The sequence below is a fragment of the Lagopus leucura genome, unplaced genomic scaffold, assembly GCF_019238085.1.
Source record: "Lagopus leucura isolate 7727_CA_CO unplaced genomic scaffold, USGS_WTPT01 Super-Scaffold_100058, whole genome shotgun sequence".
Lineage (NCBI taxonomy): Eukaryota > Metazoa > Chordata > Aves > Galliformes > Phasianidae > Lagopus > Lagopus leucura.
This window is the reverse complement of record NW_024962304.1, coordinates 757025-784486: the sequence shown is the minus strand read 5'-3', so window position 1 is coordinate 784486 and position 27462 is coordinate 757025. Positions and strand designations below refer to the sequence as shown.

At 38.4% G+C, this 27462-nt stretch overlaps 1 protein-coding gene across 1 annotated transcript in view; it reads right to left on the bottom strand.

Moving 5' to 3' along the window:
- CNTNAP2 (contactin associated protein 2) overlaps positions 1-27462 on the bottom strand; it is a 663767-nt gene that overhangs the window by 336765 nt on the left and 299540 nt on the right. Inside the window, exon 4 of the mRNA XM_042886519.1 lies at positions 2605-2752. Within this exon, the coding sequence (XP_042742453.1) occupies positions 2605-2752 (148 nt within the window). The remainder of the gene's footprint in view (positions 1-2604; positions 2753-27462) is intronic.

Here is a 27462-nt window from a genome sequence, read left to right as displayed (position 1 = left end):
TTGCTCCAAGATATTTTTCACAAGAAAATTGAACAGGATGACACTAGAATTGATCAAATATAATAAAATAAGTATTACAATCTTTAGTGCAATTCACGAGGCATTTACAGATCACTGAGGGTAAGCTGAGTGTAAGTGGTGTTGTAGGTTTTTCTTTTTTCGATCTTATTTTCTTCACTGCCTACCAGAAAAAAATGAGGCCTTTTACCTTTTATATTATGTTATGTTACTTGTGTTTTCAACTTCATGCAGAGAACTTCTGCCTTTTCAGGGTTTTCACAAAAAGGGTGCAGTTCATTTCCAATGAACAAATTTTATTCCTGCTTGTGAGCTCTTCTCTACCATGCAACGTTTTGTAAAATTTTCTTCCTCAGTTTTAATACCAAAGCTCTCTCTTTTTACATTGGCATTTTGCAAGTATTTCAAAGTTCATTTTGTACCTTAAAGTTTACGAGTTCAATGAGGACCTGCAAAGATCACTTCAAAAGGGCCACGCAACTATATGAGTATGCATGAGAAACATGGAAGATGTTGATCAAAACAAAATCTTCTTCTTCAGAATTTAACCATTTTGTTGGCTATTTATTTTATTTTATTCTATTTTTATTTTTTTCAGTTGCCTCCCAGTGGAGGGGGCAGCTGAGAGACTTGTGGTCATATGAAATAATATCCCACTAATCTGAACTATTCATATCATTCAAAATTCACTTGGCATGAAGTTTCTCTGGAAGCAATAGTGATTACATTGAACTGCATTACCATCCAGTAATGTAAAACAGCAGAATCTGTGCTGTAGAGCATTCAAAGAATACACTGAATCAGATATTTTGCTTTGCATTTTTAAATACTGAAAATGAAATTATCCTACTAAACTGAAACAAAATAATTTTTACTATTTTTTGATAAGGAAAGAAAACATGTAATTTGAGTCTTCTTCTAAGCTGTTCTATAAATCATGGAGAGTTATTTTGGACATTTGGTAATATTCCTATGTAGGAGATTTTATTAGATCTAGGCGTTTCTTCTGGCAAAATTCCCTTCTGCTTTGGCATTTCATGAAAATAAATGCTGCACTCCACCATGCAATACATAAAGCTGTTAAAAGTTACTTAAATTTTAATTTCTACTTTGTGAAAAAAATTTCAAGGTTTTAGGAAAGTTTCACTCTCTCTCCTTTTTTTTTTTTTTTTTTTTTTTAATGTGCATTTCACTTGCCTAAATTCTGTGATAATCTGGAGAGCAAAAACTGGACTATCATTGGCTTTGCACTTTGCAGAGCTGTTTATAATCATAAGTACAAGGAGCCTGGAAGCACTGAATTTTCCATGAGAGTTTGACTGTCTCAGAGTTTTGTTTGAGGTAGACTTGGGCAATCTAGTAAATCTGGTAGAGGTATATACTCTACTGGAAAAGCATTCTGTGATAATTCTTTCTGAACAAGAACCAAGTTCAGAATAACTCACAGTTCCTCAGATAACAAATGCAGTGTTTTTTCTTACAAATGTATCCAACACCCATGAATTCCCCCAGCACAGCCCTACCAGCACCACAGCAAGTTTGATCTGGTTTTTCAGCTAAGTTATTTCAGCTGTTAAAAAATTATTTAAGCTCAATATAAATTTTACAATGAGGCTTTCATTCATTAGATGGAAATAGGAAAAATAACACCAGAATGTGATTCTCAATAGTGTTTAATGAAAGCACATAACCAAATCAAAACAACGTAAATCACAAGATATTTTTGCTAGTTAATTATCACAATTGCTAGTTAGCATGGCAAAGTGTTTCAATAGGCCTTAAATCACTTGATGTCAATGGAAGAGACTTCAAGATAAGTGCTTCTTAACTTATTTTAACACTTCTTCTCTTTTTTTTTTTTTTTTAAAAAAAAAAAAGATAAATCTCAAGTATTTATTTCCCCTAAAACACCCACAGGGATACTGTACTAAATTTGCATAGAAATAGGACAGCAGACACTTATAGTTTGCAGGCATGTAGACTTTCTGTAGGCACCCACAGGATCAAATTCAAGGAATGGTATTCAGAAACTGCACTTGCTTTTCTTAAAACATGATCTGTTGTGCTCTTAGCAATTTGCACCATTGCTCATCCGGTTTTTTCTAAAGATATACTCAAACACTAAAGGAAAAATCTCTGAAAAACATGTCATATTTAGACAAGATGAGCTTCTTCAGCTGAATTTTTGCTTGTTTTATTTTTATCTTTATCATCAGGCAATGAATTATGTCTTGTTTCCCAGCTATTACCCTCAAGACCCAGCATGAAATGTATCCGAATGCTATCTTTTCCTCAACTGGTCTATTCAAGTCTTCTGCAAAAACAATCTTGAAGATCAAAAGTAGTGATTTCAAAGCACTGTTACTAATTCCAGCGCTGTATTCCCTATAGAAGAGCTAACTAGCAACTCAGAAATAAAGGGTACAGTAAATATTAAATGAAGCTCCAGGCATTACAATTAGTAATCCTGGAATATCTTCATCCATTTTAACAAAAAGTACTTGAGATTCAGATTTAATCTGAACTTCAAAGACAGTTTCTATTTAGAATTAAAAAAAAAAAAAAAAAAAAAAGGAAAAAACTTACAGTAGGAGCAGCCGTAGACCTCAATTCTTAACCCAATTTGGCCTTCTCCATTCCAATCTAAAGGAACTATACGTACATAGCGAGCAATAACTGGGTGTTGCAAATCATGTCGGACCACACTATCAGAGTTTGTGTTTCCAGGAAATGCCTAAGGGAAAGAAGAAGAAAATTATTTTATTATTTCTATCTCATACACTGCAAAGATTCTGTTATGAAGGAAAATTTTAGGTAGTGAAGTCCTCTGAGTAGCATTTAGCACTCAAGTTTGGTTAAAATGTTTTCTTTGATAATGAGCAAATGAACAGTGAGTTTGAAAAGTTTTATAGTGTTCACAACACAAAAACTGTAGCACTAGAACCTCATATCATCTTTCTCCACAGTAGATACAGTGAATTCAGATAAAAGCTAGTTCTCAGTAAGAAAGTATTTTGCATCACTGATCCATTGCTCAGTTACTAAAACATTTATAAAGGTGTCCAAAAGGGTTATTCTGTGGTAAGATACCCATCCTCTAACAGATTACAAACAGCAATCACTGTCTCGTAAACAGAAATCCTGATATATCCTATTTCCTACAGCAGACCCTACAATTCCTCAAATTTCCAAGAATACAAAGATCTTTCTTTAATTTTTATGTACTACATTCTGGAAAATGAGAACACAGTTCCTCTCCTAACCATAGCTACCTCCCACAGCTCTAGTTATTGAAACTTTGGAAGTCAAAAGAGTACAAAACACAGAACTTTGTCATGGTTTTATAATTTTGTTATTGGTATTCCACAGTGAACATCATGTAAAGAATGGGTAATTAAAGAGTTAATACCAGTTCCATGCACTGACAAATTTCTGTCGAGGGCACGGGTTGATCTAGATAACTCCGTGACTGACTCTCAAGTAAAATTTAAAAATGAGTGAAGTAAATTCAGTGTTTCTTTTGTAATTTTGTAACTCTTGGTAAAAGATTTCATGGTATTCTGCTTAAAAGTAAATGATATCTATCAGTTAACATAACAGATTGTATTGTGTTTTCATCGCACGCACAAACCATTTGTTTTCTAATGGTAGATGTTAAAGATTGTCATTTAGTTATTTTCAGCAATTTCAGAGAAATATCATAAGTCTTCCTAACTAATTTTCAATAAAACGAGTATCTTGGAGCAGTAAACAAAGAAAGGTGATCTTTCCCACACAGATAAATCCAAATAGAATCCCGTAATACATTCAAGTACTGGAAATAAAAAGAAATGAAAAAAAAAAAAAAAACCAACTAGGATGTAGAGATATCCACTGCAAAATATAGTCATCAAAAATTTGTAAAGCCAAAAATTTAGGTCGCATATGAATACAGCAATAGAAATTTCAGATAGGCATCTGTCTTGTATACTGCACAGTAGATCTGGGTATTGGTAAATGTAAAGATTCACAGAATCCCTTCTTCGATGAGCTCAAAAAATTAACGCATGTAATAGTTTTTTATAAGGTTGTTACTTTGTACTGCCGCAATTAATGTGCTAAATAATGATGATGACACTCATGGCTTCATAGTAAAACTTGTTAGATACAACAGTTAATGCCTGTGAAGCACTTCCATATTTCAGGGGTAAGCATTTCTGAGAAATATAGTAGTTCTGGGCTCTGAGCTGAATAGCAGACAAACAACAACAAAAAGCACAGGCTGAAGAAGAGCTAATCAACCTACTGAATGCCTATTTCCTGAGTCCTATTCAAGGACTCACAGGACATTATGTAATGAATAAAAAATTTATTATATAATTTTTTAATTTTTATTTTACACAGACAGTGATTTCTAAATAAAACAAACAAACAAAATCACAGAAATACACAATAAGAACCTCTCTTCTCCCCCTCCTCCCTCAACACCCTTCATGCAAATCTACTTTTCAGGAAAAGCTGGAAATATTTGTTTAAACTAAGCAAGACAGCCAGCTTACTGATCTCATTAACTCCTTATTATTATTATTGACAGAAAGGTTCTTTCTGTGGGTAATCTGGCTTTTCTTTAAGTCAAACTGAGAATAAGACCAAGACAGCTCACCAGTCTGTAAAACAGATACCACTGCCTCATCAGTTCAGTAAACTGCCTTTTTACAGGCCGCTTCCTTTTATATAGTAAGTTCTTTAAGATGCTTTATGTTTTAATCTCATGTCAGAAGAAAAAATTTGGGAATGTTGTGAGTCACAATAAATTCTCTCAAATAAAGTACTCCACAGGACAGTAATGTATAAAGTAAAATGAAGAAAGGTAAGAAAATACACCTGCAATTCCTTTCTAAATACTTGTTTTGAACAATGTTCAGTGGAATTTACAAAAGCACTCTGTAAGAGGTTTGTAACTGGATTAGCATCATATATTTTTCAGAAGTTACAGGAGAGGAGATTTATGGAACAGATAATATGTATTTTAATGGGCCAACTAATTACACCACAAAAATAGACAAGCTTGTGGCACAGGATCTTTCTTCAGCAAAAGCATCAGCAATTGAAGCTGAATGGTCTTTGAAAGTGACTTTGTTTTTACCAATATTCTTCAGCCACATTACTATATACATAAATACTTTAAATATATCCAGTACAATTTTATTTGCATTAAGAAGAGAAAAAAAGCAAAAGACGAAGTGAGAATTGAAGTTGTTTTTAAATTTGGAGGCAAAGTTAGGGAAACTTAAGATTCAAATTCAGTTTTAAAATCTATATTTATAATATAATGTAATTCTAATCATCAAAAACAAATGCAAAACTGAATTATAAATTCAAAACTGAATGTCATTAACATTCAGCTAGAGAATATTAATTAAGTAAAGCTGACAAAAACAGCTTTGGTTTTCTGTAGAAGAACAGATTTGTGATACCATCCTATGAATAAAACAAATACATCATAAAATTTATTTTGGGGCTTTGATAATCTTTTACAACAAAAAAATAAAAAGAAATTGTCATAATTGCAAAATTACTTTTGGAATAAGACATTTCAAAACTGAAAAGTAATGTTATGAAGTGAAGAAAAATCCTCTTCAACCAAAAACTAACTTATTCAGTTAGATTAGTCTCTGTATAAATTAAGAGTTTATTCATGCACAATTGTAAAGATTGCTTTGATGTATGCTTTTTCTACGGTGATATATACCTGGTGCAATGCAGAGACTAGCAGCATGACATTTACTGTCCAGTTAAACAAAGAAGGACTGCTTTTTTCATTACTTATACACTTATGTTTCTTGAATGCAACATTTTGCCACTGACACTGTAGGTACAAGATGGGAATAGTTTATGAGTCTAATGTTATGAAAAGAAATCTAGGCTTCTACCTTTATTTTGATACAGTAATAGTGAAAACACTACAAAGATTCTATGTTCTATGGCTTTACAGCTCTATAAATGACTCCTGTTATTTCAAACAGAGCTTGCATGTACAAACACATTAAAATAAAAGTGCATTATTATGAAATATGGAAATGACCATAAATAGAAAATGTCTGTCGAAAACACAATTCTTTGGGGATTCCAAGGTGAGTTAAACACAGAACTGACTACACCAGAGAGAAAGAAGAAAAGTAGTTTAATAAGTTAAGAAAAGCTTCTGAGACACTTCTGCTCTCGTTGCATCAGCTCAAAAACATTTAAATCCAATATGCAAACAATGATCACTGCATTTACATCAACTTTCTATTTCAATTTCCATCAACAAATAATTATTCTATTTTCTTCTTAAAAATGGTTTATTAGCAACAAGTCTCCTAGGCAGTCTGGTGTGGAAAATATGATCGGATATCTTCGTATCTTTCTGCATGTCAGTCTTCTCAAATCTTTGGAGCTTACTGGGCCGATTTCAACTGCATTTGATGTAAAAGGAGGTATAAATATTCCATATTTTTGTAAAGTTTCAGAAAGGAAAAAATCATGATTGGGAAGAAATATGCATCCTACTACATTCTACTAACAGGCTTCTGATACAACTAAATACAGCTCTTTTCTATGCTAAAATATTTCCGAGCATTTTGAAATAGAAGCGAAACTTGGGTCACACTGTTCCTTTACATTCTCTATTGATTCCCTGCGGGTTTTCTTTAGGCCCCACATCTGTTTTTGTCTACTTAGAACGTACTGTAACCATGTGTACATAATTAGATCTATTTCATCTATTTCATCCACTACATTCAAACAATAATGTTGAAAGCTGTACTTGTAGCCTTTCACCCTAAAACATTTTAAATCAAAACCATGATTCACCACTGTAACACTTTTTACTTTTAGAACATAATATGCAAACACTTTATAATGTGTGTAACCTATGGTACACTTCAAAGGATCTCATTTGCAGGAGATCAAGTTTTTGTTAGTTTAATAATAGTCTCAATAACTTTAAAGAGATAAATCTGACTTCTGCTCAAAAATGGCTCCTATATATCTTGGTTCTTTACACTGATTCACAGAAAAAAAAATTCAGTTCAAAGACAGAATTTGAAGAGCTGCACAAAATGATATCCTGATATCATGATTCCATGTTCAAACAGCGTTTCAACCTTGTGTACTGATGTTTTTTAAGACACGAAAAAAGAAAAGCAACAACACAAACATGACCACTGTTTCTAGTAAAAGATTAAATTTAACTGAATGCAAGTTAAAAAAAAAAAGCACTTTTTTCTTTTTTGTTTTGTTTTTCTCCTCTAGGAGTATCACAGTCAAATATCTTTGTTTAATGTAGTTGCAGTAATGAAGCATTAAGTTAACATCCGCTCCCCCTCCTTATACATTTCAAGTCCAAGAATGAATTACTTTTGTCATCCTTCTACAAAATTATTTTTCATATCATTTTATGCACAGAAATGTTACCAATTTTTTTGTACACTTGCCAGGGAAATTAACTACTTCCAGTCAGTTAATCCTTGGTTAAATTTACAAAACAACTATTTGAAGTAGGACATCCGAGAATGCACATGTATAAGCTGTTAATTCGTTCCACCACAAACCTCTCTCTATCCCTAAACCTCATGCTCATTAAGAGGACATAGAGCTGGATATTTTAAAGTTTTATTTCAGAGGGTTATCACAGCTTCCTAAAGATGGAAGCTCAGAAAAGGTAGCAAAGAACTTGTTGCTCCAGGTTTTGAAACTCAATATACTATTCCATAAATGTTCAAAATATCTCACAAGCAAATATCCCATTCCTTTCTGGGGTACACACCAAATGTAGAAACTTTCTACTATTCACAAAGATAGCAGACACTTCTACAGAACTGAATAATGAATAGATTTCAACCTCTGTGCTGAATCATGCAGATTTTGTCAAGATGGCACCAAATTAGGAAAAATGTCAGATTTTTAAAACATAAAATATACACCAAGTATATTAAAATAACATTAGATTGTGAAGTCAACACTGAAAGGTTAGAAATAATGTTTCCTGCAGAGTCTTTATGAATTCCTAAATAACATTATGGCACTGATTTACTTCCTGACTGATGATGAGGGTTGGACGAGAGTCCCTGCCAGACGTCATGGGAACCCCCCCTGCCTGCCTACCCCGCTTCCCCAGATCCCCCTTAGAAACAGGTTTCACACGCTGGAAATGGGAGGTGAGGTGAGCCATGAGGTGATGGAAGATCTGCCGAGGAGGGAGCCTAAGGCAAGGAGGGAGTCTAAGGCAAGGAGGGAGTCTACGGCGAGGCGGACACCCCCATGCCTCCAGACTGCCTCTGTAAGGAAAGAAAGAAGGGTGGTCGTGGTGGGTGACTCCCTTCTCAGGGGAACGGAGGGCCCCATATGCAGACCAGACCCAAGCCACCGAGAAGTGTGCTGCCTCCCTGGGGCCCGGGTCAGGGACATAAGTAGGAAAATACCAAAGCTGGTAAGGCCCACCGATTACTTTCCATTGCTCATAGTTCAGGTGGGCAGTGAAGAAATTGCTCAGACAAGCCTACGGGCAATGAAAAGAGATTTCAAGGGTTTAGGGTGCTTAGTTCAAGGTGCAGGAGCACAAGTAGTCTTTTGTTCTGTACTATCAGGGGCGGTCTGGGATTCAGAGCTTGCACGGAAGGTCCAAACAATGAATAACTGGCTCAGAGGCTGGTGCCGAGCCAGAAACTTTGGATTCTTCGATCATGGGGTAGTTTACTCGGCCCCTGGCTTGCTCTCCAACCATGGAGCTCACCTATCTCAAAGGGGGCAACGAATCTTAGCTCAGGAGCTAGCGGGGCTCATTGATAGAGCTTTAAACTAATTATGACGGGGGAAGGGGACAGTACAGGCCTCACAGGAGAAGAGCCTAGGGGAACAGTTGTAGAGCTGGGAGTGAGGCAAATGTCTGGATATATGACTGGAGTGAGGCAAATCCTGGATACTTGCCCAGGAGCTGGCGGGACTTGTAGAGAGGGCTTTAAACTAGATAGGAAGGGGGAGGGGGATAAAGCCAGGCCTGCTAGAGAGCAGCCTGGGGAAGTGGTAATGGGATTAGGTGAGAGGCGAAGGGCTCAGTTGAGGTGTGTCTACACTAATGCACGCAGCATGGGCAACAAACAAGAAGAGTTGGAAGCCATTGTGCAGCAGGCAAACTATGACCTAGTTGCCATAACGGAAACGTGGTGGGATTGCTCCCACGATTGGAGTGCTGCAATGGATGGCTATAAACTCTTCAGGAAAGATAGGCAAGGAAGGTGGGGTGGCGGTGTAGCTCTCTACGTTAGGGAATGCTTTTACGCTACTGAGATTATAACTGGGGACGATAACGTTGAATCCCTATGGGTAAAGATCAGAGGAAGGGCTGACAAGACAGGCACCCTGGTGGGCGTCTGTTATAGACCCCCAAATCAAGATGAAGAAACAGACGAGGTATTCTATAAGCAGCTGGCACAAGCTGCACAGTCGCCTGCCCTTGTCCTCATGGGGGACTTTAACTTCCCTGACGTATGCTGGGAGTACAGCACAGCACAGAGGAAGCAGTCTAGGAGGTTTCTGGAATGCGTAGAGGACAACTTCCTGATACAGCTGGTCAGAGAGCCCACGAGAGGAACTGCCCCACTAGACCTGCTGTTCACAAACAGGGAAGGTTTGGTGGGAGATGTGGAGGTTGGAGGCTGTCTTGGACAGAGTGATCATGAAATGATAGACTTCGTGATTCATGGTGGAGCCTGGAGGGGGAATAGTAATACTGCTACCTTGGACTTCAGGAGGGCGGACTTTGAATTGTTCAAGGGACTAATAGGGGGAGTCCCCTGGCATTCAGTCTTAGCAAGCAGAGGGGTCCAAGAGAGCTGGTTGCTCTTCAAGAAGGAAGTCTTAAGGGCGCAGGAGTAGGCAGTCCCCCTGAGCTGCAAAATGAGCCGGCGGGGAAGAAGACCGGTGTGGATGAATAGGGAGCTATTCCTGAGGCTCCGGGAGAAAAAGAGAATCTACCGCCTGTGGAAAGAGGGACAGGCCACTCAAAATGAATACAGGGAAGTTGTTAGGATGTGTAGAGGTGAAATCAGAAAGGCAAAAGCCCAGCTTGAATTTAACCTAGCCGCTGGTGTGAAAAGGAATAAGAAACTCTTTTATAAATACATTAACAGTAAGAGGAGGACAAAGGAGAATATCCACTCTTTGCTGGATGAGGCTGGGAATGTGACCACTGAGGATAAGGAAAAGGCGGAGGTTCTGAATGCCTTCTTTACGTCTGTCTTTAAAAGTCAGACCAGTTATCCTCAGGATACCCCTCTCTCTGACCTGGTAATCTCGGTTGGGGAGCACACTAACCCCCCTGTGATTCTGAAAGAAACAGTCAGAGACCTACTGCTCCAGCTGGACTGTCACAAGTCGATGGGGCCAGATGAGATCCACCCGAGAGTGCTGAGGGAACTGGCGGAGGTGATAGCCGAGCCGCTTTCCATCATCTGTCAGTGCTCCTTGTTGACTGGTGAGGTCCCAGAAGACTGGAGGCTTGCCAACGTGACTCCCATTTATAAGAAAGGTCGTAAGGAGGATCCGGGGAACTACAGGCCTGTCAGCCTGACCTCGGTGCCAGGGAAGGTTATGGAGCAGATCGTCTTGAGGGAGATCATGCGGCATGTGCAGGGTGACCGGGGGATCAGGCCTAGCCAGCATGGGTTCATGAAGGGCAGGTCCTGTTTGACCAACCTGATCTCCTTCTATGATCTAGTGACCCATCTGGTGGATGAGGGAAAGGCTGTTGATGTGGTCTACCTAGACTTCAGCAAAGCCTTTGACACTGTCTCCCACAGCATTCTCCTGCAGAAGCTGGCAGCCAGAGGCTTGGATGGCTACACTCTTGGCTGGGTAAGGAGCTGGCTGGAGGGCCGGGCACAGAGAGTGGTGGTGAATGGAGTCAAATCCAGCTGGCGACCAGTCGTGAGTGGTGTTCCCCAGGGGTCGGTGCTGGGGCCTGTCCTCTTCAATATCTTTATTGATGACCTCGATGAGGGCATCGAGTGCACCCTCAGTAAATTCGCAGATGACACCAAATTGGCTGGAAGTGTGGATCTGCCTGGGGGTAGCGAGGCCCTACAGAGGGATCTGGACAGGCTGGAGAGCTGGGCTGGAGCCAATGGGATGAGTTTCAACAAGGCCAAATGCCGGGTCCTGCACTTCGGCCACAACAACCCCAGGTGATGCTACAGGCTTGGGGCGGCGTGGCTGGAGGACTGCGTAGAGGAAATGGACCTGGGGGTATTGATTGATGCTTGGCTGAACATGAGCCGACAGTGTGCCCAGGTGGCCAAGAAGGCCAATGGCATCCTGGCTTGCATCAGAAACAGTGTTGCAAGCAGGAGCAGAGAGGTGATTGTTCCCCTATATTCAGCACTCGTGAGGCCGCACCTCGAGTACTGTGTCCAGTTTTGGGCCCCTCACTGCAAGAAAGATATTGAGGCCCTGGAACGTGTTCAAATGAGGGCAACAAAGCTGGTGAGGGGTCTGGAACACAGGCCATATGAGGAGAGGCTGAAGGAGCTGGGAATGTTCAGCCTGGAGAAGAGGAGGCTCAGGGGAGACCTCATTGCTCTCTATAACTTCCTGAAGGGAGGTTGTAGTGAGCTGGGGGTCGGCCTCTTCTCTCGTGTCATTAGTGATAGGACCAGGGGGAATGGTTTCAAGCTACGGCAGGGGAGATTCAGGCTGGACATGAGGAAGTATTACTTTTCAGAAAGGGTGGTCAGGCACTGGAATGGACTGCCCAGGGAGGTGGTGGAATCACCGACCCTGGGGGTGTTCAAGGAAAGGCTGGATGTTGTGTTGAGGGACATGGTTTAGTAGGAGCTATTGGGAATAGGTGAACGGTTGGACTGGGTGATCTTTTAGGTCTTTTCCCACCTTGGTGATTCTATGATTCTATGATTCTATGATTCATAAGCACACGCTGTTTATTCCCTAGAGATTCATACAATACTGAAAAGATAATTATTTGTCTTGGTATCCTAAACAACTGAGGCTGCAGTACCTTGAGATGCTTTTTGTTTGTCTGCTTTCCATTTTGAAACACATTCAATAATAAAAATTGGTAAGATTGATTTGAAAGCATTTGTTGATGAGAAACTATCCTTGTCTTTTGTAATTTTTTTTAGGATTAAAGAACCAGCATTCACACTAGCTCTGAATTTGTGAAAATACAGCCTTTCAGCCTTTGCAGCCCTTGAATAAAGTTACTTCTTTGCTGCCATGACAAAACAATAGCATAATTAGTAACATTTTTATTAACATATTTGGGAGTAGTCATTAATGTGCTCTTTAACTAAGAAAATTTTAACTCAGACAATTCAGCTCAGAGGCAGATCCAGAGATAATTTGGAGCTTCAAAATGAGTAAGACTGATAACATTAAAATAGTTCTTTCATTTGCACGACAATCTGAAACATATATATTACCCAACCCTGCGTGCTGCCAAATGGCAACATTAGGATATGCCACACAGCACAACTACTGAATTCTCTTTGCAACTGCTTCATATTTCCCATTTGATGTTCGACATATAAGTTACAAATACATATTCATTGGCATTTAATTTAGGTTCCTTTATCTTGGGTACTGAAAATGATTAGGTAGTTTTGACTCAATCTTTCAGTGCCCCAGATAAACATATGAAATAGGGAGTAAGAATCTATTCGTTTTATAGGGTTGCAAAAATAAAATTAATAAAAAAAAAATACTTCTTAAGCACTTACTCATGTATTCAAATTGGTAAATTAGAAATCTAAGCTTTTACTGTCAGTGAAGCAAAGTGGGAGACACAAACTAAACTAAAACACTTTACTTGTTATGCAGTAGAATATAATTTTTTTCCAGATTGAAATGTAACTGAATTAGAAAAGGGAGAATAAAATCTCCCTAGTTCTGAGAGTTACCAAATGGATTACCCACATTAAATTAAACAAGAATAAAGAAAGCCTGAAAATGGTTATATGAGAATAAAAATTGCTTGTCTCTCAAGGAGTTTTAGGGTTTTATTCATTAATACACAAAAAATGCTAGATCTCAAATGAAAGAGATTGGAAGAAAACTAGCAATCACTGAAGTCATCACATCAGCAGCTCTCCTACCACTGGCTGCTGGGCTACAGAGCTCAACAGTATTAGGAACTCCAGCCTCGAGAAGACCAAGCACAGTAAGAGCCATGGTTTCCTTTCCTCTCTGGAACTGATATACTTAGCTATTTTTACTCACTTTTAAATAGCCATTAAAAATTTTTCGAAACAGCATGTATTCTTTGTACACAAGTCTGCTCTCAGAGTCTAGTGTCTTCCAACTGACTCCACTACTCTATTGGTTTACTCTCATGAAACCCAAGAATTTGATGATGTTACTAGCAAGCACTCTAGTGAGAGCTGAATGGAAACTGAGCACTGCAATTGAGATCTTCAATTTAGTTCATCTAATTCTCTGATTTTGAAATTGTTGAGATTATGCAATGGTCAGTAGGGACATAAGAAATAAAAAAAGGACACATTTGAGATTTTATTTGGGTATATATTAACGTAAAGAATTTTATGTCCTTGATAGAAAATCTTCAATTATATAATAATTGAAAAAAAAATATTCAATAAATCAAAACTGCAGTCCTTGCTCTTTTCATATTCTTTCCTTTCTGATGGGGAAATACTGATAGTAAGTTTTTAGGATCAACTATCCTCAGTTACAATTGATTTTCATTTGTATGTGAAATTTCCAAAGACTACTTTTCAGATTATTGCAATTCTGTCTAGACTGAGTGCAAGAAATAATCCTTAAATGAAAAATGCGCCATACGTGAAACAGTTTGTTTCAGAAATAGAGCTGTAAGTCAAACTGAAGAAAAAAATAATGGAGAATAAATGATGGTTACTGTATATTAAATGCTTGAAGCTGAAAGTTAGCATTGCATACTGATAAGACAATAGATCTTAAATAAAATAAAATATAAATATATGAATAAAATAAAAAATAAAATAATAAGGTATTTTCCTATTATAATTTAAGAGTACAGTCTGAGGGTGGGAACAGCCTGCTTAGTCTAGACATGCTAACTAAACCAATCAAGGAAAAGCTTTCCACCAACACAAAAACTACTGAATTGAAGAAGAAGATACAAATATCAGTTGTGATTCCTCCCTACAGGGAACTGAAGGTCTGATATGCTGAGAAGACCCTCCTTTTAGAGAAATCTGCTTTTCTTCCTGGGGGTTGGGCAAGGGATGTCACCAGGACACTACCTAGCCTAGGACAGCCAAGAGACCACAACTGCTTTCTGCTTTTTGGTATAGGGAGAAATGACGAGCTACATGTGGGTGAAGGGTGATCAAAGAAGATTTCAGGGCCTTGGGACAATGCCTAAAGAAATTGAATGCACAGATAGTCTTTTCTTCTCTGCCTCCTGCATTGGGTAAGGACACATAAACAAACCAAAGTCATATTCTTAAATACCTGGCTTTGTGGCTGGTGCTGTTGTCAAAACTTTGGGTTTCTGACAGCCAATTAACTCACATGGTACTGGGTTTGTGGGCACCGGATGGGGTACAACTTTCTCAAAGATGAAGAAGAGCTCTGGGGAAAGCTAGCTGTGCTCACTGGGATGGCTTTAAACTAGGTGTGAAGGGGGACAAAGAAGAAAGTGAGCCTTCCCATGATAAGATGTGGAAGGCATAATTATATTAGAGGGACAGGGAGCTGGCAGGGGCTTTGAAGGACCTCCTGCCTTGAGAGGTGCTGGCAACTCTGCAGCACATACAAAATTCTATGATAATGAGGCAGTAACTGCTGAAGCAACAGGAGAAGGCATTGGGGAAATTCAGCTGAAATACCTAAAAGGAATGAAGGAGTCATCCTTTAAAGAAGTGACAAGAGTAGCTGCTCAGGTAATTAATGACTTTTTTGCCTCAGCCTTTTCTGATGAGCGCTTAGCATAGAGCCCTCAAAATATTGGTTCACAACAAAGGGATTGGAGAAGAAACATCATTCCCACTGTAAACAAAAGTCTGGTTCATGATCACTTGAGGAATCTGAACATCCACAGGACTATGAGTCCTGATGAGATGCATGCCAGAGCCCTGACAGAATTGGCTGATGTAGTTGCCAAGCCACTCTCAAACATATTTGAAAAGCCATGACAGTCAACTGAATTCCCTGGTGACTTGGAAAAAGGCAACACCACGCAATTTTTGAGAAAGTAAAAAGGATGACCCCAGAAACTAGCAACCTCTCAGTGTCACTCGTGTGCCAGGGAAGATCATGGAAGAGATCCTTACGGAAGTTATGCTAAGGCACATGGAAGACAGAGAGGTGATACGGGAGAACCAGCATGGCTTCACCAGGGCCAAATCCCTCTTGACCAACCTACTGGCCTTCTATGATGGTGTCACTGTGTCAGTGGATAAGGGAAGGGTCATTGATGTCTATGCAGACTTCAGTAAGGCTTTTGACATGGTACCTCACAGCATCCTTCTCTCTGAATTGAAAAAATATGGATTTGATGGGCGGACTGTTTGATTGATGAAGAACTGGCTGCAGGATCGAGTCCAAAGAGTGATGGCCAATGGCTCAATATCTGGATGGAGATCAGCGATGAGTGGTGTCCCTCAGAGGCCAGTGCTAGTTTTCTACTAGAGAAAGCCAGTCTGGTTTCTTTTGAGAAGACAATATTCAACAAAGAGCTGAAAATACTTCTGCAACTTTTTCATAGTTCATGTTCACTTGGATAATCTCTTTGCACAGGAGAATAGCAAGAAGTATGAACTCTCTTTAAGGGACACATCAGTGATTTTAAACTCATGTATGGTAACTACACTGCAGAATTATTTTAGCAGCAATATCACCAATATTGCATACTAATTTACAGTTCCTTACCTATGAATACATGAAATGAAATTATTCTCACAGCTAATCCAGTTCTTATGAAAAAAAGCCAAATCATTGTAAATTTCTTTTCAGAAAGCCAAAGGTGACCCCTCCAAAAAGAAGCTGATGAAAAATGATGAGAAATCTGGTTCAGGTAGAAGCATAGGGGATAAACGAACTGCACCAAGTGGTAAAGCCAGAAAAACTTCATCAAGCAAAATAGAAGAAATCTAGGACATCTGGAAAAACAACAAAAAAACAAAAACAAAACAAAACAAAAACTTAAGAACCCAACAAAACAGGGTAAAGATGAGAAGAGCGGTAATGGTCCTAATCATGAATCAACTAAAAAAGAAACCCTGAAGAAAAGAAAAGCATAAGTGGTAAAAGATTGAGTTGTAGTTTTAGATTAAACAAAAAGAAATCAAGGCCCACTAGAACAGTTAGAAGGAGAGGGTTTGATAAACCACAGACGTAGAGGAACAAAGAGTGCATTATTCAAGAAAAAAGTGTAATTCAGAGAATACATGAGTAAAAAGATATCTTGTCTTTTGGAAAGATGAAGGAAAAGAGATTGCAAGAACACATGGTTCTGCTGGAGAGAATACAATGAGCTCTTGAACTCTGAAAGAATGCAGAAATTGCTGAAAGGAAGTGTCATGAGGGAGAATGTGTACAAATAATGTATGAGCAAGAAGAATGCTTGCAAAGAGAAAGGGAACAATTAGAAATAGAAAGGTAAAATCTAGAGGGAAAGGATGGAATAAGAGCATTTTGAAAGAGAGCAAGTTCTTATTGAACAGGAACATCAAAAAAGAAGAGTGAACTGCTTATGAAAGGAAGGCACTTCATGGACAACAACTTCAGTATGAACAGGAAAAGAGGAACGCTTTGAAACATCCACACAATACATATCAAAGAAGAGATTATCTTTACTGGAATGAAAGTAGCTCATTCTGATTCTAGTTCTAGAACATCTAACAGTCTTTAGAAATCTTTCACTTTGCTTCAATGATATAACAGTAAATGATTAAATCATTTTCTTTTTAAGGAAAAGATGTATTTAAATCACTCTATCAAAATCTTGACATTCTTCTCTATTGCTCTTTTTTCTGATTATTAAATGATATTTTTATAATACAGAAGTTCTTCTATTTCAGATGCTAATAGATATTCAGGAGCATTTGGCCTAAAAGACTTTCACAATTTTGGAGTACTTTGTCTCATATAAACATGAATAGAACTGTAGGGAAATCACAGAGGAATATCCCTCTCCAAGGAAGGAAAAACTATTGAAATAATAAAGCTTCAAATGAAACAGAAGCATGAAATCAGATTATTTACTTGAAAACAAACGAACAAAAAACCTACATTTTTTATTATTATATTCTTTATTATCTTATGTTCATTATATTGTTTTTCTTTCTTTTTCTTAAGCTACTTAACAGTTTGTTATATTACCAAGATTTCCAGTGATAGATAATATTTTATTTTAAACTTCTAATAGGGGTATCAGACACATTCTGTGTGAAGGTTGAGTTGCAATTTCACTGTCAAGATGGACTAAAAGAGACACAAGTATTCTGCTGCCCCTCCAAAATCTCTGTATCTTTCATATTAGCAGAAAACAAACAAACAAACAAAAAGAATGAGAAGGCAAGCGAAAGAAAACCAGTAAGAGAGACATAATGTAATGTAACAATTTCCACATTCCTTTGGATACTCATTTATAAAATATTCTTGTGGCTTTTTGTTACTATTTCAAAAGACCAGGTGTTTAGAACTGTTTTCAATTCCCTAGGAAGGAGAACAGCCCTCACATTCAAGTAGAAGGACATCTAGGCATGTTCGAAAACAGTCACAGATTGTAATTCTGGGGATCAATCAGTAGTACTTTTTTGATGAATATAAAAGGAATATTCTAAATAAGTATATTCAAGGCACTATTTCTGAGATACGAATTTTCCATCTGCTTGTGGGTTTTAATATGACTTTTTGCATTCAGAGCTCTTTTAATCTCTGAGTTCTAGAAAGGATTCACATACATTTCATTGATGTTTCCCATTGCTATGCTACGTTTAGATAGTTTTGCTCATATCCTGCACCACACAGTAGAAGATTCCTAACCCATGATCTTCTATTGAGAAGTTCTTAAGGAAGTTATTTTTGAAGTATGGACTTTTCCTAGGACAACTAGGAGTAAAGAAAGGCAAATTCACTAGAGATTTCCTACATCAAAACCATCACTGGTAACTTCATCAATCTTATGAACTGTTGATTTCAGTGACTCTAAAATAGTCTGGAATAGTTATATTTGTTCTCTTCCCTTGTGACATGTTCAGAGAGTACTGCAGCTACAGCTGGAAAGTTAGGCATTTATTACTGCTAAATAGCAACAGTAGTAATTTTCCTACTTTTTTGCTAAGCATTACCTACTAATTCCTGACTTGCTTAATAATATATTTATTTCCTTCTCTAAATATCACTACTCAGCACCATAAAAAAAAAAAGTGAATAAAATAAAATAAAGAAGAAAAGCAGCAGTCACAAAATGAATTTATAGAGATTTTTAGAAACCTTTCAAGTCACCAGGGCATTCAGTCATGGCTTTTCAAATACGTTTGAGAGTGGCTTGGCAACTACATCAGCCAATTCTGTCAGGACTCTGGCATGCATCTCATCAGGACTCACAGTCTTGTGGATGTTCAAATTCCTCAGGGGATCATGAACCTGATCTTTGTTTACAGTGGGAAGGATGTTTCTTCTCCAATCCCTTTGTTGTGAACCAATATTTTGAGGGCTCTATGCTAAGCGCTCATCAGAAAAGGCTGAGGTAAAAATGTGTTGAGTACCTCAGCCTTGTCCTTATCTGTTGTTACCATCTTGCCTCCTGTGTCCTATTAAATGTATTGCTCCATGGCATTTATCAGATTTAGCAAGGCCATCCAATGATTTCATGTAAAGCCAAACAATCTGAGAATTGTACTTTCTTCTCAAATGAAGAAGAACCTCTTACATGTACATGTTAAATTTGAGAGAACTAATCAGCAATACCACTTGTAGGTGAGGAAGCAGTCTGATTAAAGCAGGGAGGCACACTCAAGAGATGTGAGACTAGGCACTTTAAAATTTTAGAGTTCAAAGTTTTGCCAGTGTAATCCATTTAGTTAATAAAAAACCTCAGCACTGGGCATGGAGTCTGAACATCCTCACTTCTGACCTTGTCTTAGCCACAGAATATCTCTCTTTTGCCTTCTCAACCTTTACATTTTCTTGCTTTGCATTTCAAATGTTAAAATAATATTTAAAATATAGTTTATATGATGGATCTAATCTCTAAAAGTTGATTTCAATCAATAAAAGTCAAATAGAACTTTCTCTCAGGTTTTGGAAATACATAGAATGATAACTTGGCTATCTAGATGCACAGAAACAGAATTGAGGAAAAAAAGATATTACAAAACAGCATTATAAAGTGTTGTAAGTAAACTGTTCACTTAATTTGCAGAATTTTTAGGCTAGTTTATTTAAAGCACTGCAAGTTATGTGAGAAATATATTCTGTTGTAGCACTGTAGCTCATAGTTTCCCAGATTTCCAAATTAAGTGAAAAGCTGATAGCATAAAGAGAGATTACATACAGATTGTGAACACAGACAAAACAGACTCAGCTTGGGGAAAAGTAATTTGTTTCCAAATGAATAGCATCAGATGGGGAGAAACAAACACAAAAAGCAATAGAGCCTATGTCACTGCTTGCTTTTCAGGCCTACTCCACCCCTCCATTTCTGACCCTTCCAACTGTCCCAGAGGTGATCGTCTCTGCTGACCTTTCCTCCTCACACCTTTCCCTGCTTCAGCACAGGCTCTCCAGAGGCAGCACAGTGAGCTCTGCTCAGTGCACCTCCTCCCCGGGCTACTCACAGGACTGTTTCTCACTCTTATCCTCTTAATACCAGGCAGTATTTTGGATTTCCAAGCTCTTTTCATCCCAAGGCACTTGCCCATGGTTGGGTGGCCTGACTGCACCCTGTGGTGGGGTAATTGGAGCCTGCTGGAACAGCTGTATCTGGCACAAAGCAGCTATGCCTCACCTCTCACAGCATTGTGGCAGTCTGTGCTGCTACCTCAGCACATGAACTTGGTACATTCACTCAAAAGTATATTTGCTTTTCTAGGGTGAATATTATTCCTTCACCTAAAATCTAAGAAATAAGTGTATTATGTTGTTGCTAGCTTCTCCCACTCCAGCTCTGCTATTTTTTTTTATTTTTTATTTTTTAACCAGTAGATGGAAAACAATTCCTAAAAGATTCCTAAAAGATTCAAGTTTATTTATTTGCAACAGAATTTTCCTAAATTTGATTTTACACTGTGCTATAAATCTTAGAGTATTTACCATTTAGTCAATTGGTAACTAGTTATTTGTAAGTCTTTTGTTCATTTACACAGCGTGAGGTATTTCATGGCAAATTATGATGAAACTGATACACATGCACAACATCAAAGTAACCAGATAATTAATCCAAACTGGTGGTTTGTCTGGAGCAGCTTGCAAGATGACAATGTGATCTGGTTTGCAAGATCTGTATAGGTTTGGTTTCAAATGTACTGGCATATTTTTTAATTAGTTCTTCTTCCTCTTTCACTGGTGTAAAAAATCAGACAACAGTGTGGGTTTCTACTTTTTTGTTTGTTTGTTTCCAATTATGTCTCATTACTCTTTATTATCTAGCTGGGATTGTATATTGTACCGCAACAGAAAACTTCCTCACAGTCTTTGTACTTCATATAAACTCAGCTGTTACTTAATTCACAATGACATAAACAGTGTGATAACACTCCAGCTTATGCTTCCATTCAAAAATTATCATTTTTATTTTTGTAAAATAACATCAGATAATCTGTGTGCAATTCAGTCTGATTGCTTAGAATAACTTGTTACAAATGTTAAATAGTTGCCATGTTAATATATCATAAAACATGATGAATATGTAGTTTTTAGGAAGAGTGCCACAAGAGCTCAATCCATCTTTAAATAGACACGTTTTTTACAAGGAACCTATTTCATACTCATACACATACAACACAGTTGTTTAGCCTTGTTTGTCTTTGCAGAAGCTTGCTTAAGAATATAATTAACACATTTTAGAGAAGAGAGAAAGAAAGGTAGAATGAAAGTAGCAGTAGCACATCCTTCTTTTCATAAATTCTTTTAGAAAGTTAACTGAGTTTCACTGAAGGGAATGAATGAATGGTCCTTCATAATGAAAAAATCAATTAGAAAGTCACTATCTAAAAGTTAGCATTCAAAAAACAAAATCGTATTTTAAAGCCAATTAGACTGTATGTCAAAACTAAGTTAAATTGCACTTGCATTGATGTATGCAAAATCATTAACAACCCCCATGTCCAAGAAATGTAGAGAGTGAAAAAGAACATGCTTATAGACGCTACTGAATTTTGTTCACAAGCTATCTCAAGCAACAGATGACTTCTCTGGGCTTTTTAAGAGGTTTACTTTGTCTATCTCAAGTGTTACTGTTGTTACTGAAATTAGAACACTTGAGGCAACGCAAAGGGCAACAGCCGCTCCTGTGGCATCCAGGAGGGCTATAGGCAGAACAAGAATCCCAGTAGAGCCTTTCTCCCAGCAGCTTGCTGTAGTCCTGATATGATTTGTGTTTTATGCCACACTGGAGAGGCAAATGGTGCTAAACATTGAGAAGGAGGACTACTGAGCATCCCACAGAAGAGCTGAAGTCCCCTCCTGTGGATGCAATGGGGCAGTCAGTCCTATTTATTTCCTTAATGACAGCAACTAGGCTAGCTAACTTTTCATGTTTGGGTCTGCATCACAGAAGATTAATGTATCTCTCCCTGACAGATCTGTTCTGAGCCATCAGAGGTAGGAGAAATCTCTCCCTGTAAGTCAGATGCTGTAGCTTGCAAAATTAAAGTAACATTCTGGTACGGGCTGCCACATCGCATCGCTGCAAGGGATGGGGCGTTTCCACTGTATCATAGTTTCATGATTTCTGTAATTGGCATTCCACATCATAACACCAAGTAGTGCACTGGGAGTTGAAGAGTTAATGCTCCAGTTATGTGGATTGTTGATAGATCTAGGAATAGCTGTCTCAGAAGAGAACTATATACCCCAGAGGACTTCTCGTTTCTATTTTCTGTTCCAAGGGGAAGATAAAACTGTTTGCAAATCATGAGAAATCTCCTTTTTCCTTTCTGCTCATCTCTGCAGCGTGTGTGCTCCCGAGCCATCTCACCTTCAGCTTTAGAGTAAGGCCTTTGTTTTTTGGACACTCTCTCTCTCATTTTATTTGATTTCTTAGCTTCAATTCCGATTATACTGTATTATATCGCGCTATCTTGCATTTCGGTATCTCATTTAGCAAATTAACTTTTCCCCTCAGATCATTGCTGCTGTTTCATTTTTAGGCCCATATCTCCACCCTTTCCCCTTTTCCCCTTCCCCCTTTCCCAGCGTAGGGGTCTGTGAGTCCCCCTCCCCCATTAGTCATGGAACCATACTGAACTGGTCTGTAAACTGTTGACATACTGCATCTACCATTAGAGGTTCAATCCTAAACACAGCAGATCAAGAGAAAGAAAAGGAGACACAGAAGTCTGAATTCATTACATATGTTTCTGAACACATATTCAACATGATACATATTTTAGTTAGATACAACTAAAATGCAAATGGCATGCACTTCATTTCAGAGATGAGATGCGTTTCTGAGCTGAGGTAAAAACTATGTTGAATTAGAAAAGCTGAATTAGGGTACTTAGTGCCAGAGATGCATATTTCAAAAAGAAAATTTTTGAAGAACTTAGGGTTTCTAAGAGTGGTAATGGATAGCTTCTCCTTTTTCCAAAATAAATGTAACCTAATTAAAAAAAAAAAAAAAAAAAAAAAACAAACTTGGTAAGAAGGGAAACATTTATGTCAACAGGTACAATTAATCAAGTATTTTTTTCTTCTAACATTAAAGAAAACAAGTCTTTAATTAAAACTCCAGTGAAACTCAATTGTTGGATAGATATGAACTTCCCAAATAAGTTCCCCATAATAAAACCTAATTTTTTTTAATTAGCGTATGTAGATACACAAGGAAAAATGTGTAATCTGGTGGGATGTTAAAAGATGACAGCCATTACAGGTTTTATCACTAATCATTGTCAAAATATTGTAGGCAAAAGCTCTCTAACAAGTCACAGTGTCTATTGTGAAGTTCCAAATGGACACTTTCCATTCACTCAAAACTCATTCATCAAGTTGGAGACAGATGTAAGACTTTGTTATTTTAATAATTTCTACCAGAACTCCAGTATTTTAAAATTTGTCCCAGAAAATTTTTGTCTGCCTTCTACTTGGTGGTCCTTGAAAAAATTTAGTTTATTCTCCATATGATTTTATTCTTGTTGCTTGGTTTGTTTCTGTTGTGTTTCGTTTGAATTTCTATTCTGTTTACCTTCATTACCTTTCTCCCTCTGGCTGCAAATTTAAAATTCTCCAATTTGTTTTAAGTTAATTTCAACCGTGGTCACTAGCAACAGCCTCTACACTTGTAAGACTCTGATAACCACATTTTATCACACACGCTCACACCCCTATTTCTACAGTGGAATAAGGTTAATATGTCGTGAAACAAACCTTCAGCTTCACGTTTGTAATTTAATACTGTTTTTCTTCCAGTTTTTCTGCTTTCATGTTCACGAAACTAAACAAAATCATCTGAAAATTCATTTTCATTTCTTTGCTTCTAAGATCCCTATTGTCCTATGATAATTTTATTTTATCTGAAACTTTATCATGAGCAGTGAAGGCTTGTCAGAAGACTTCAAAATTCCATGGGAAACATCACGTTCAGTCATACTGACCATGTGCCTTTCACTGAATTTATATCTGCTTTTAAATTCAGTCACCGATGAACAAATCAGCAAGTTTTTCTAGTACAATTGACATTACTATCTTGATAATAACTTAGTTCACAATGCCAAAAAGCCATCAAGCATATGCCTTGCTGCTTTGTGTTCCTTCTTTTTTTTTTTTTACTGGAAAAGCAAAATGCAGAAAATTATTTATGGGGAAATTACCTCTTGACTACATTTTAATGACTCAGTAGTTACCATTAGATTCAGTGTTTTCTGGTCCTCTTTGCACAATGAAGTACAAACAAATCTATTTATCTGATTTCTGTTCTCTTCAGTTCTGATAGATTTTTTGTATAGCATTCATACGAATAATTTAAATTAAATTTATTCAATGTTGGTTTGTTTTTTTTCCCCTCAGGTGTTGCAGTGCTGAAATTTATGATTCCAGCCCACATAATTCAGTGTTGATAATTAATGAATTTGTGTTCCTTTCATCAAAAATTTCAACTTGTCATTGAAGCAACATGTCAGCTGCAGCTGGAATGAGAAGTACACTAGCAGTTTTTAATTTAAATATTTTCTTTGATATAACATCCATCTGGTATGCCATTACAATTGTTCATATTATAGCAATAGATTTATGCTAAGGCAGTAATTTCTTGCCAGTGAACATTTATAGAAGGCATTCATGCAATGCATGATCATTTATATTCCATGAGTTTTCACTGAGTCTAAACATGCAAGTCACTAACTCTGCCTAAGAAGTTATCATTGTGCTGAATATTTCTCATTTTATATGACTATCATCATTTTTCTAACTTAAAATAAATACTTGGATTTGTTTTCTCAATAAATTTTAAGTGATGCATTCTGCAGAAGATGCATTATTTTCTCATACTAATTCATCCCAAATGTGGCTTTGTTCAGCTGATATTCATTAGGAAATTTTGCAGGAGGAAGGAAGAGGAGAAGAGAGGGTGCTGTGCAGACTTAATGTTCTAAGCACCCACGAATCATCCTGGTGGCAATTTTTCTGTACCAGATAAGTAATTATCATCCATTTATAGGTTTCAGCAACTCAGGTATGATTAAAAAAAAAAAAAAAAATGCAATTTGCAGAGGAATTGGGTATTCAGAAATTCTGTAGCACTTCATACTTTGTAAAACATAAAAGCTTTCAGTCCTGTATGACAAAATAACAAAAATAAAGATCAGGACTTCACATTGCAAGACCTAACTGCAAAAGATGTGAAACAATAGTTGCTATTGCGAGCTCATGACTTTAACTGCCATAAAAGCGTGCATCTGAAATTTCAGTCATGCATATTTAAGGTCATCTCTTCATGTAAACATCATTTATAACTATTGCAGGGCTGATTTTTCCAGTCACCAGGCAGGATTATATACTCTTATTGAAGCTAATGTGCTTTTTCAGTGGTGCCAAGATTTCACTAACTTGGTCTTTCTTAATCTTTATTTTTTCCATCAGTTACTTTGCATAATCTTGTTTTGAAAAGCTTGCATATAATTAAAAACACAGAGGAAAATTATTAAGAACAAATACAGATGGTAAGTTTAATGTTACCAATGCTATGCAGTTCCTGTCCAGTGAAAGCCAGGAGTTAAAGAGCTAAGGGAAGAAAGTGATTAAGTTCCGAGGAGATCTTCCCCCAGTTTGTATCAATACCTGGGATTGTCCCAACCCCAGTGCAGCACCCTGCACTTGGCCTTGCTGAACGTCATTAGGTTTTCATGGGCCCACTTCTCCAGCCTGTCCAGGTCCCTCTGGATGGCTTTTCTTCCTTCCAGTGTATCCACTGCACCGCTCAGCTTGGTGCCATTGGCAAAGTTGCTGAGGGTGCACTCGATGCCATTGTCTGCGTCACTGATGAAGATGTTGAAAAGCCATGGTCCCAAGACTGACCCCTGGGGGACACCACTTGTGACTGGCCTCCACCCTGTCACAGAACCATTAATCACACCCTTTGTCTGCGTCCAGGCAGCCAATTTCTAACCCATTGAACAGTCCATCCTTCAAACCCACACTTCTCCAATTTAGAGAGGATGTGGTGAGGGACCATGTCAAAGGCTTTGCAGAAGTCCAGGTAGATGACATCCATTGCCCTTCCACCATCCCCTGAAGCCAACAGATTGGTCAGGCAATATGTGTCCTTGGTGAAGCCATACTGGCTGTTTTTGATCACCTCTTTATTGTGTATGTGCCTTAATATGGTTCCCTGGAGAATCTGCTCCGTGATCTTCCCTGGTACAGAGGTGAGGATCATCAGTGTGTAGTTCCCTAGGACTTCCTTTCTCCTTTTCTTAAAAACAGGAGTAATATTTCCCTTTTTCCAGCCACCAGGGACTTCACCAGACAGATTTTTCAAATATGACAGGGACTGGCTAGGCAACCACATCAGCCATGTCTTTCAGAACCCTAGGATGCATATCACCAGGCTCCAGGGACTTATGTATGTTCAGTTTCATGAGCAGAATTCAGACTTGTTCCTTCCACTGTTGCAGTGGGACAGACACCACTCCCCACAACCTCACCTAGAATCTCAGGGTCCTGGCAGACAAGGGAAGCGTGACCACCCATGAAGACTGAGGCAAAGCACTCATTGTGCACCTCAGCTGTTTCGATGTCTGAGGAAGCCAGCATCCCTTAACCTTTCATCAGAGGGGATGTTGGAGTTTTAAAATCATTCTGCCCTGTCTTGGAGAAAATAATCTACTTTGCAGGAAAAAAGACTTTTTATAGCTCTAGATTTACTAGGTCCCCATTCATTTTCCTTCTGCAGTAATGCTAGCATTTCTTTGTTGCTGCATGCTTTCTACTGTGAGTATGGCTGGTTGATTTTACACAGAATCACACAGAATCACACAGAATCACCCGGGTTGGAAGGGACCCCAAGGATCATGTAGTTCCAACCCCCCTGCCTAGCAGGGCCACCAAACATACACATTCAGATCAGGTTGCCCAGGACCCCGTCCAACCTGGCCTTAAACACGTCCAAGGACGGGGCATCCACAACCTCCCTGGGCAGCCCGTTCCAGGGCCTAACCACTCTCCTAGTAAAGAACTTCCCCCTAACATCCAACCTAAATCTTCCCTCCTTCAACTTAAAACCATTTCCCCTTGTCCTGCTGTTATCAGCCCTTTTGAAGAGTTTACTCCCCTCCTGGGTGTAGGTTCCCTTCAGGTATTGATAGGCTGCAATGAGGTCACCCCGCAGCCTTCTCTTCTCCAGGCTGAACAAGCCCAACTCCCTCAGCCTGTCCTCATAGGGGAGGTGCTCCAGCCCCCTGATCATCTTAGTTGCCCTCCTCTGGACCCTTTCCAAAATCTCTATGTCTTTCTTGTACTGAGGGCTCCACACCTGGACACAGTACTCCAGATGGGGCCTCACAAGAGCCGAGTAGAGAGGGACAATCACCTCCCTGTCCCTGCTGGCCACCCCTCTCCTGATGGAGCCCAGGATCCCATTTGCCTTTCGAGCTGCCAGAGCGCACTGCTGGCTCATATTCAGTCTCTCGTCCATCAGGACCCCCAGGTCCTTCTCTGCCGAGCTGCTCTCAAGGACCGCTCCTCCCAGCCTGTACAGGTGCCTGGGGTTCTTCTGGCCCAAATGCAAAACCTTGCACTTTG